At 57.0% G+C, this 11,313-nt stretch overlaps 1 protein-coding gene across 1 annotated transcript in view; it reads left to right on the top strand.

Annotated features, from left to right (window-relative positions):
- Nucleotides 1-10,997, top strand: part of STKLD1 (serine/threonine kinase like domain containing 1) — a 14,378-nt gene extending 3,381 nt beyond the window's left edge. Inside the window, exons 4-11 of the mRNA XM_028486188.1 lie at nt 1,643-1,687; nt 3,850-3,924; nt 4,952-5,053; nt 6,993-7,063; nt 7,789-7,904; nt 9,299-9,417; nt 9,965-10,127; nt 10,659-10,997. Coding sequence (XP_028341989.1) covers nt 1,643-1,687; nt 3,850-3,924; nt 4,952-5,053; nt 6,993-7,063; nt 7,789-7,904; nt 9,299-9,417; nt 9,965-10,127; nt 10,659-10,849 — 882 coding nt within the window. The 3' untranslated portion in view covers nt 10,850-10,997. The remainder of the gene's footprint in view (nt 1-1,642; nt 1,688-3,849; nt 3,925-4,951; nt 5,054-6,992; nt 7,064-7,788; nt 7,905-9,298; nt 9,418-9,964; nt 10,128-10,658) is intronic.
- Nucleotides 10,998-11,313: the final 316 nt, after the last annotated feature.

Consider the following 11,313-nt stretch of genomic DNA (forward strand, 5'->3'; position numbering starts at 1 on the left):
CCCGGTTCCACTGCACCGGCAGGCGGACGCGCAACCACTGCGCCACCAGGGAAGCCCCCCAAGGAGCTTTTTTTAAAAGTCAGTCAATCTTTCTAAACAAAATGGAGGAGGGGGGTTGTATATCCTTTCGGGGTTTTTTGGTAAGCATTTATAAAATTCTTGTTTTTTTACAAGAATGGTGAGGGGACTTCCCTGGTGGCCCAGTGGCTAAGACTCCGTGCTCCCAGTGCAGGGCCCTGGGTTTGATCCCTCGTCAGGGAACTAGATCCCACGTGCCACAACGAAGATCCAAATAAATAAATAAATAAATATCTTTAAAAAGAACGGTGCTGAACTTGATAATGTGCTTTTCCCCACTCGGTGTATGGCAAATGTTGTTGGTACTGCTGACACATCTTCCTTCTTCCCTGGCTCTGGTTGCCGTATGGACCTCCCTGCTTGATGTGCCATGACTGACCCAACCCATCCACTCAGGGCGATAAGGGCTTAGCTTGTTCTCGATTTTTCACTCTGTATAAGCAACTCTGATAAACAACCATATAGTTAATTTTTTTGAGGATCCATGACTTCCTTGGGATAAATTCCTAGGGGTGGGATTTCTAGGTCAAAAGAAGTGGTAATTTGAAGGCTTTCAGTATGTTTTTGGCCAAAATGACTTCAGCACGAGCCCCTGGAACAGAAGGAAGGGATGCATGGTGCCGCTGCACCTGGGGTCTTTACATGGATTGGGAATCACCCACTAACTGCATTTTCATCTACGATCACCCCAGTTACAAGAGTTTTTCATTTGTAAATCTTATGAGCAAAAGTTCTGGGTAAGGATCTGGTAAGATGCAGTGACAGTATGAACCCACAGTCTTTGCCACCAAGTATGTTGCAGACTGAAAGTTCAGCGCTGCCCTGACCGCCACCCTCTCTCCCTCTCCACGCGCTCCCCACCACCCACATTCAGTGACAGGGACAAGCCTCCCAGTACGGAGGAGGAATACAGTGATGAGGCTGATACTTTGCGAACCAGAGCAGAGTTCTTTGACTCTGGGGGCAACACATTGTTTTCTCCCCTGCTTTCAAGATGGTCTGAAAATGGATCCTCTAATGATTCCTTGGAGTTTATGTTATGTTATCCTAAACTTATCCTTGCAATAGGAGCAAAGGTGATCTCATTGCTCAAAGGATTTTTGGGTCCCTTCCTTAGGAACATCTCCAGGCCCCATCTGGTGGCATGTGATGGGGCATGAATATAGGCACCTGGCAGCCCTGGTGAATAATGATGGTGATGATGATAGTGGTGGTGATAATGGTGATGGTGGTGGTGATGGTGATGGTGGTGGTGATGGTGGTGATGGTGATGATAGTGATGATGATGGTGGTGGTGGTGGTGGTGGTGATGGTGATGGTGGTGATGGTGTGATGGTGGTGGTGGTGGTGGTGGTGGTGGTGATGGTGATGATAGTGATTATGATGGTGGTGGTGGTGATGGTGGTGGTGATGGTGATGGTGATGGTGGTGGTGGTGGTGGTGGTGGTGGTGATGACAGTGATTATGATGGCGATGGTGGTGGTGGTGGTGGTGGTGGTGGTCCTGATGATGACGGGGGTGTTTACGGCACATTTACCAACCTAGTACTCTTGTGCCCCTGCAGGTGGAGTGCATTGATGAGCATCAGGCCAACGAGGCCCTGGAGGAGGTAACTCTCTGGGTGGTTCCCTCTCTACAGGACATAATGCAGGACACACAGAGACTGTTCTGCACCCCACAGTGGCGTGATGAGTGGAAGCCTGGTGGAGGCACGGAGGGTCAGAACCAGCTCTTGCCCTGTGCTATGAAGTCAGAGGCCCCCAGGTCATGAAGGGAGTCTGTGTAGCAAACACTCATTTCTAAATCCAGGTGCTGACCGCTTAGAATATATGGTCTCAGAGAAGATGATAACCTTGAAATGTTGGCTAGGTCCCTAGGCTGATCTACCAATAACCATCTTTTAAAAGATTTTTTTCTTCAATTGTAAAAGTATCCGTTACAAGAGAATATTTGGAAAATAGAGAATTGGTTAACAAAGAAAATATAAACTCTTTTACGTTCCTTAAATCTGCCAGTCAGAACTGACAGTAACATCCTGATTTATAATAATAGCAGAAACAGCTGCATATACTACGATTTGCCAGCAAAGGCTCTGCGTCATTTTTCTCTGCTTTTCTGGAATTTCACACGAGGTTGAATGTCTCCCTTCCTATCTAATGGTCACTTGTCTTTTTTTCCGGAATCACCAGCTTTTGAGCTTTGCCAGCAAACAGCTCTTCTGTCCACAGTGTGTCTGACACGTAGTGAGGGACCCATGATGGTGGTGGTGATGGTGATGGTGATGGTGGTGGTGGTGGTGGTGGTGGTGGTGATGACAGTGATTATGATGGCGATGGTGGTGGTGATGGTGGTGATGGTGGTCCTGATGATGACGGGGGTGTTTACGGCACATTTACCAACCTAGTACTCTTGTGCCCCTGCAGGTGGAGTGCATTGATGAGCATCAGGCCAACGAGGCCCTGGAGGAGGTAACTCTCTGGGTGGTTCCCTCTCTACAGGACATAATGCAGGACACACAGAGACTGTTCTGCACCCCACAGTGGCGTGATGAGTGGAAGCCTGGTGGAGGCACGGAGGGTCAGAACCAGCTCTTGCCCTGTGCTATGAAGTCAGAGGCCCCCAGGTCATGAAGGGAGTCTGTGTAGCAAACACTCATTTCTAAATCCAGGTGCTGACCGCTTAGAATATATGGTCTCAGAGAAGATGATAACCTTGAAATGTTGGCTAGGTCCCTAGGCTGATCTACCAATAACCATCTTTTAAAAGATTTTTTTCTTCAATTGTAAAAGTATCCGTTACAAGAGAATATTTGGAAAATAGAGAATTGGTTAACAAAGAAAATATAAACTCTTTTACGTTCCTTAAATCTGCCAGTCAGAACTGACAGTAACATCCTGATTTATAATAATAGCAGAAACAGCTGCATATACTACGATTTGCCAGCAAAGGCTCTGCGTCATTTTTCTCTGCTTTTCTGGAATTTCACACGAGGTTGAATGTCTCCCTTCCTATCTAATGGTCACTTGTCTTTTTTTCCGGAATCACCAGCTTTTGAGCTTTGCCAGCAAACAGCTCTTCTGTCCACAGTGTGTCTGACACGTAGTGAGGGACCCAGGCCACATTCATGAAAGAAAGAATGTGGGGGGCCGTCCCGCGCGCCCCCCAGCATCACAGCCCCCTCTCCCTCCCCCACCCCACTAGGCGACCTCCTTTCACACCCCGACCTGCCATCATAAGCAGCTGTCCATCTGGCCTAAGTCGCTAAGGGAGCCGTTTCTGCTGCCTAATTGTGTTTGTTTGCAAAGCACTTTGAGCTGAGGGCAGGGGCCCTGGGACCTCTCGTGTACACAACCAGGAGGCCAGGTGGCCTGGGCACGGCAACAGTGGCCGGCCTCCCGTTGGCCACACCCCCTTCTTCAGCCAACCCGGACTGTGCTTGTTTCCAACGCGCCAGGCACTCTGCCTGCATCGGCTTACCTAGTCCTCCTGACACCCCTGTGAGGCAGATACCACCATTACAGCCATTTCCAGATGAGGCTAGGAGGCTCAGAGAGGTTGGGGAGCCCCTCCTCAGTCACACAGCACAGCCAGCACGTGCCAGAGACAGGACCTACCCTGGGCTGTCTGGCCCCTATCCTCTGGCTGCCCACCCTCCCTGGGCCCGCGCTCAGAGCTGGAAGCTTGTGGTTTTTGTTGGGACGTGTGACAGAGAAGCACCTCTAGAAGCAGTGTCTCCCTAACATCTCCACTTTCTCTGGCCTCGCCCCGCAGTTGATGCCACTGCTGAAGCTTCAGCACGCCCACGTCTCCATCTACCAGGAGCTCTTCACCGTGTGGAACAGTGAGGTGGGTCAGAGCCGACCCCGCGGGCTCAGCAGGCACTCGGGGCGGGCACAGAGCACCCCCCCACGCCGTGCCCCTCAAGCGCCAATGGCCGCAGCACTAAGCGCGGCTCCCCCGACGCAGCACTCCCGGGGCCTCGCCGGGGGCTCTCCGGGCATCGTCTCACGTGCACCCACAGCCTCCGCACGGGAGGGTCACTGTCCCGTTTTCCGGAAGAAGCGGAGGCTGGGAGAAACCAGCTGGCGACGACTGAGCAGGACTCCAGTCTGGGTCTGGTCGCCCCGAGCCCCGTGCTCGGTCCCATCGGGGAGCTGACGTCTCATCTTCAAGGAGCCGGAAGCTTGCCGGTTACTCCACGTGGGGCCGAGCTGGGGGACGCGGGGGGCTGGCGGGGAAGGGGGCCAGGTGTGACCCCACAGTCAGACCCCCATCTGGGCTGACAACCGAGGGAGGGGCCGGGAGGAGTGGAGGGGCCCCTCGCCTTCAGCTGGGCCCTGAGGAAAGCCGTGGGGAGGGCCCCTCACCACCTGTACCCCAAGTATTTTCTGAGCACCCCCTCACGCTCTCAAGGGGGACACACAGAAGCCAAGAGGACATGTCACTGCGGGAGGGCAGGCAGGGTGCTCTGAGAGGCCTGACGGGGGCTGCTGGGGTCCCGTCGGGCGCAGGCCCCTCAGAGGGAGGAGTGGATCTCAGCTGAGCCCTAAGGGACGAAGGGCCCGGTGCCCCAGGCACGGTGGTCTACGTGTGCGGTGGCCAGGAGACCCTGCGCCCCTCTAGGCAAAGTCCATGCGGCTTAGTGTAGACGGGGGGTAGGGGGAGTGGGGGGAGGAGAGAGGAGGCGGAGGCAGGAGCTGCTCAGGAGGGGCTGTCCCCCCCACCCCAGAAGGGGGCATTCTCCCATAGCCACTGCCGGTGGTGGCCTGGCTGGGAGGAAAGACCTGGAGCGGGTGACGGCCCAGAAGCCCCCAGGCCTGGGCCTCTGGGGGCCAGAACTCGGCACCTGGCTAAGGGGCTGTGTCCCCTGCAGATCTCCTCTTTTTTCCTTTGCCTGGTGATGGAGTTCCACGAGGGAAGCTTCCAGAATGTCATTGAGAAGAAGAGGGCGGCAAAGAGAGTCATTGACTCCCAGGTAAGACAGACTCTCTGGGGCACCAGGCCTGGGGGCTGCCTGGACCCTGTGATGCCACAGGCCCCACAGCGGGGGACAGAGGGGCAGGCACCGATGGAGTCTGGTCTCATTTCTTCTGACGGTTATGAATGAAGGGATTTGCATACCGTAACGTGCACAGATCTTAAGTGTACACCTTGGTGTGTTTTGCATCGGCAGACACTCCCGTCCCCTCCCTCACATGAGGTCAGAGCGTTCCTGGACCTTCAGACAGTCCCAGCCAGTACCCAGGGTTTGACTTCTGCCTCCAGAGATGCTTCTGCCTGTCCCTGAAGTTCTCATAAGTGGGCTTATACAGCATGTTGTTGGCTTGTGTCTGGTTTCTCGCCTTCATCCCAGTGCTTTGAGATTTACCCACCTGTGAGTGTGTCAGGAGATCATCTCTCTCCATGGCCAGGGGCCACTCTGTCGGATGGCCACATCACCATCAGTGTATCTGGTCCAGTGCTGTGAGCATCTGGGTTGCTTCTAGTTTGGGGCTATTATGAAGAACGGCTGCCATGAACACTGCTGGGCGTGTGTCTTGATGGACCTAAGCATTCATTTTCTGCGTGACCGTGGAGTTGTTGGGTCAGAGAATGGGTGCGTGTGCTGCTTTAGCCAATGTCCCAGTTTTCCAGGATGGTCGGTTGACTCGGTGTTGACTCTCATCCCAAGTTGTGAGTCTTCCGGCTCTGCATCCTGGCCCGCATTTCACCGTGTCAGTCTTCTTAACTTTAATTAAAAATTACATTTTAGTTTCAATTATTTTGCGTAGTCATGGTGAGCACTTTTTGGCCACTTGGATATCTTCTTTTGTGCCTGTTCAGGTCTCTTGCCCATTTAAACATTGGGGTTGTCCGTCTTTTCTTGTTGACTCGTAGGAGCTCTTTATATATTATGGACACGGTGTCCAGATGTCCTCTCCCAGTCTGTGGCTTGCCAGTTCACTTTCTTAATTGTAATGAACTCTGGTTCATCAGTGTTTCCTCTGTGGTTGGTGCCTTCTGAGTCTTTAGAGAAGCCTTCCCCGCCCCAAGGTCATAACGATAGTTTCCTCTGTTGCCCTCGGAGCTGGCTCCATCTTGCTTTCACATTTAGGTCTATGACCCACCCCAAATAAATTTTGCCTGCTTTTGCTCTGAACACGCCTCTGTTCTGTTGGGCTTCCAGGCACTGTGACCCTGCTGGGGGGTTCCGAGGGGCACGCGGCTCCTCTCCCGAAGTGGGCCTCAGAGACAGGCTCTGAGTGGGTTTCAAACTTTCTGTTTGTAGTAGAACCCTGTCGAGCACAAAAATGTTCTCAGAACCCCCAGTAAGGAAAGCAGAGCTACTCTAGTCAGGGATCTGGGGGTCAGTGGAAGGTGGTGTGGCAGGAACCCCGGGGTCCTGCCTGCTCAGCCCCTCTTGACACCCCAGGCGGAATCCAGGGTTCCTAGGAACACGGTTTGAAAATCACTGCCCTGGAAACCAGGTGGATCTTGTTTCTGACACGAACTGCTTTCAGAATGTTCTCTCTCAGGGCTCTTTCCATTCTAATGCCCTGGAGAGGCAAACCCCAAGTAGCAGCCGCAGACTTCAGCATCTCTGGTGCCCATGGGGTGGGGCCCGGGCGGGGCTAGAGCCCCAGGGCCCCCGGGTCTCCTGGAGACAGGAGTGGGGGTCTGGAGACCAGGGCATCGCCGGCTAACGGGGCATTTCTGTCCGGAGGGCCTTGAAGCAGCCTGCAGCAGAAGCTCCTGCACTGGCTCTGAGCTGTTGGCCGCTCACTTCAGGCCCATCTCAAGATGCAGGGTGGGAACTGGCCGCGACCCTGCTGGCTGCTCTGAGTGGCCACTGACCTGCCTAAGAAGAGCAGCTGGGAGGCCCACCTGGGAGCTTTCAGGCCCCCCAGTCCTGGCATCTCTCGCTCTTTCCCCAGTGGATGCAGAACGTGCTGGGCCAGGTGTTGAATGCGCTGGAGTACCTGCACCAGGTGGACATTATCCACAGGTGACCGGGTGGCCAGGCTGCTTGAGGAGAAAAGGCACCTCCTGGGGGTGGCACCTCCTGGTGGCAGCGCCCGGGCGCGGGCCCAAGGGAGAGGGGTGCAGCTGGGACAAGGATGGGCCCCTCCCCCTCCCAGAGCCCCTCCCTGGCTTAAAGAGAACGTCACCCCCTCCGCGAACCTCCCCATGCACAGACGGGGCGGTTGGTTCTAAAGTGCAAGGGAAGAACCAGATAACAGCACTGAGGAAGAGATTAGGCCGCCCGAGGGCCTCTGGGCGCTCCCAGGCTGAGCTTTCGACCTGTCAGTTTCATTCTCCGGAATCGTGATCTGAAGGGTCAGTGCCGTATTTCACGGAGGCGAGAAAACTGTGTGAACCAAATGTAGGAAGGAAATGCTGGAGATTCCGTGTTAATGTCACTGGACCTTATGGAAAGCCAGTCCCCAAACAAACTCGCAGCTGAGATCTGGAAGGACGTTAGCGGAGGGACCACGGGAGGATCGGGTGTTTCCTTACTTGCAGTTGCCTTGTTTTTCCTTTTGAAATAACAGTGTATTTATGCTTACGGGAAACGATATTTAAAAAGTGGCTGAACAGGGCATTTACGGAGGAGAGAGGAGGAGGGGTGTGGGCTGCTGCGGCGGCCCTGGGTGTGGCAGGAGCGGAGGGTTCACAGACGGACGTGGCCCTGCCAGGCGGTGGGTGGAAGGGCGCGCCTCTCGGTTTCAGGAACCTCAAGCCCTCCAACATCGCCCTGGTCAGCAGCGACCACTGCAAACTGCAGGACCTGAGCTCCAACGCACTCATGACCGACGTAGCCAAGTGGAACGTCCGTGCAGAGGAAGGTGGCTGGCGTCCCCCCAGCCAGGGGACAGTGGTGGCGGGGGAGCACTGGGGGAGGGCCCATTCAACTGAGCGGGTCGCCCCTGGAGTCCAAGGGCAGTGGCCACTCTAAGTGCTGGAAAGCTCTCCTTGCTCAGAAGGTCCCCACAGACCCCCCCGCCCCCCGGGCTTATGTGGGCTCCAAAGAGACCCCCTCGCCTGGATTGTAACTAAGCAGAAGTACCACCGTGGGGTCCAAAAGACACTCAGAAAATGTTAACCTTCGAGAAGGGGGAAGGAAGGCCTCAGAAGGAAGGAAACTGACATGCACAGAGGGTGGGCTGGTGGCTGGCAGGCATTGGCTGGGGCTGGATTCCTTTACTGAGTCTCAAAATAACCCAGGAGGTGGTAAAGGTGAGCAGTCAGGGCAGAGAAGTTTTCCTTCCTTTAAACAGACAACAGGGCAAAGGGAGCTGGGCTTCAACCCTATAGCGACTCTCAGGGGTGGAGAGAGCACCGCTCCAGTGGGCAACTCCAGAGTCCCGGGCCGGCAGGGCCCAGTGGCACGCTGTCCTTGGTGGATGGCTGGACGGGTGGGTGGTTGGGTGGATGGATAGATGGGTGGATGGACAAGTGGATCGATGGACATGCAGATAGATGAACAGACGGATAGGTGGATGGAAGGATGGATAGGTGGGTGTGGGTGGGCAGGTGGGTGGGCAGGTGAGTGGACGGGTGGATCTACGGGAGGTGTAGATGGCAGGGGTCCTTGGAGCCCACCCCTTTGCTCTTTGTCCGGGGAATGGCGGTCCGGAGAGGGAGGGGCTGCCTGAGGCCTGTCAGACACTGACAGAGCTGGGCCGGGGACCCTGCTCTTTTGGCTCCCTGTCTGGAGGTCAGGTTTGTTTGTCTATGTATGTATGTATTTATTGGCCGCGCAGCATGCGGGATCTTAGTTCCCCGACCAGGTATCGAACCCGTGCCCCCGGCAGTGGAAGCGCAGCGTCTTTACCGCTGGACAGCCAGGGAAGTCCCAGGGGTTCAGGTTTAGAAACTAGGGCAGGGCAACTGGAACATTGCCTCAAGGTCCCGACTAGATGCTGGGAGGGGCACGATGTTTACGGAGGGGGCAGATTTTAGCCTTCGTGGCACATGCCCCTTCCGACTATTTCTGCAGCTGCAGCGGGACACAGATGGGCACGCGGCCAGCCTGGTGGGCCCCTGCCGAGACGGGCAGCCTCGCTGGCTGCAGATCGAGGGCCAGGATCTTACTAACCAGGGGGCCTCTTCCTTTTCCCCCTCAGATAGCACATCTCTCCCTCCCTGGAGAAGGGTGATGGAGGGCTCATGTTTCAAGCTGCTCGCTTCCCCAGGGAGCACGGGACTCACGCATCCCCCAATTCACTCCTGCCAACAGACCCCTTTCACAAGTCCTGGACGGCCCCCGAAGCCCTCAACTTCTCCTTCAGCCAGAAATCTGACATCTGGTCCCTGGGCTGCATCATTCTCGACATGGCCGGCTGCTCCTTCCTGGATGTGAGGGGCCTTCCGTCCACCCCTCCCCACCACACCTGAACCCCACTCCCCACAGCCCCAGGGAGCCAGGCTCTGCCCACCCCCGGCCCTGAAAGGGGCGCATTCTTCCCATCGACATCCTCCTGCCCGCGCCCGCGCCGAGTGCCTCTGTGGGGCTGTGTGGAGGGCCCCGCTGCCCCAGCTGCCGGAGGACCCCGCCCTGGGGCCTGCCGGGCCCTCGTGTGGTGGTGACGACGGTGACGGTAACATCCAACCCGCCCAAACAGCGCCCCCTCGTGGACAAGAGCAGCTGAGTTCGGGTGCACTAACCGGCCCACAGTGGGAGTCCGGCCGTGGACGGAGGGCTGTTCCCCTACTCCCTCCAGCCAGTGAGATGGCCACTTGCTTTTCTCAGAACCTCCATTTCTTCTTCGCACAAGAACTCTGGGGCGCAGGTGGCCTCTGTGCGTTCCTGACGGCGGCGGCCACGACGCCTCCCCTCTGCCCGAGGTCAGGCCATCTTCCTTTAGCGGACGAGGGGCACAGGTGGTCCTCTCTCTCCTCCTAGAGCGCGGAAGCCATGCTTCTGCGGAAGTCCATCCGGAGTTCCCCCGACGGCCTGAGGGGTGTCCTGAGGACCATGGAGGAGAGGAGGGTCCCCGGTGCGAAACTCTTCAATTCCCTCTTGCCTCTGATGCTCCAGGCCGACCCGTCGGAGCGAATAACCGTCAGGTGAGCTCAGGCCCCGGGGCCGCGTTTCCCTCTGTCAGTCTACGCGTGCACTTGGGGTTTTCACACCACAAAGCGCTCCATCCATGGACGGTGGCTCCTCCGATGTGGGCTGTCCCAAACCGCGGCCACATCTCTGAGCGCAAGACAAACAGGGCCAGCTTCCCCATCAGGTGCGGGAGGCACGGCCCAGGGCCCAGGAAAATGTTTTAACTCTCATGTATTTTAAAGTCAGAAGAACAAAATGATCCATCCTGGGTTATGTTCACCTTTGTACCAGCACAGCCAGAAATTGTGGTTTTTGGGTCTACGTTATGGAGGAAGGGGCCCACGCGAGTGCCAGTGCCAGTGCCAGGGCGCAGCACTGTCCTCCCTCGGCCCCTCCTGGAGCGGGAATTGCTGCGGTGCCCGCCGGACGCGCTGTGATGCCGGGAGAGGCGCTCCCAGGCGGGCGCCCAAGGCAGGTGGAGGCCCAGCGGCGGCCGGACGCAGAGCGGGCGCAGGGCCAGTTGGCGGCTCTCTGCCCCTCCCCGGGGACGTGATTCACTTCACGTTTGTGAGCAGCGACTCCAGGTCCCCCAGCAGTGCCCTGATGCCGCGCCGGCAGGCGGTGCCCGAGTTCATCGTTGACGTGCTGCTGGAAAGCAACGTCGCCGGCATCTTAGGCGATGGTGGGGCCCCGAGGGGGCGGCACCCCACTGTCTTTAGCTGGGGGGGGCAGTGACCCCCACCGCGTCCCCCGGACCGCTCCTCACACACGGCCGGGGGGCTTGCCCCTCATCCAGCCCAAGCACAGCTTTGCTCAGGGTACAGCCCCACTCAGATACCCCCGAGCTCGCCGAGAGCAGAGTTCATCTCTGTGGCCAGGGCCCCACCTGCCTGCCCTGTTTCGGCTACACAGTCCTCGACGTCACCGAACAGCCCCCTCACCGCCACGCACCCCACCACAGACTCCCCGCTTTTTGCTTTGCTCGCCCGGCACGCAGCGGCCCGGTGCCTGGAGCGTCCTCCCCAATCAGCAGCACCTCCCGTGTGGTTGCTACGTGCCCGGAATGGCGCTCACGCTGGGGCCGGCACAGCAGCCCCCGTGGACCGGCAGGCGTGGCCCTGCAGGAAGGTGAAGTGGCCCAGGGGCTCCAGGTGCAATGTGACACGTGCAGGCCTGAGACTCCAGGCGCAGTGCTGGCT

Source organism: Physeter macrocephalus, unplaced genomic scaffold (genome assembly GCF_002837175.3).
Source record: "Physeter macrocephalus isolate SW-GA unplaced genomic scaffold, ASM283717v5 random_708, whole genome shotgun sequence".
Lineage (NCBI taxonomy): Eukaryota > Metazoa > Chordata > Mammalia > Artiodactyla > Physeteridae > Physeter > Physeter macrocephalus.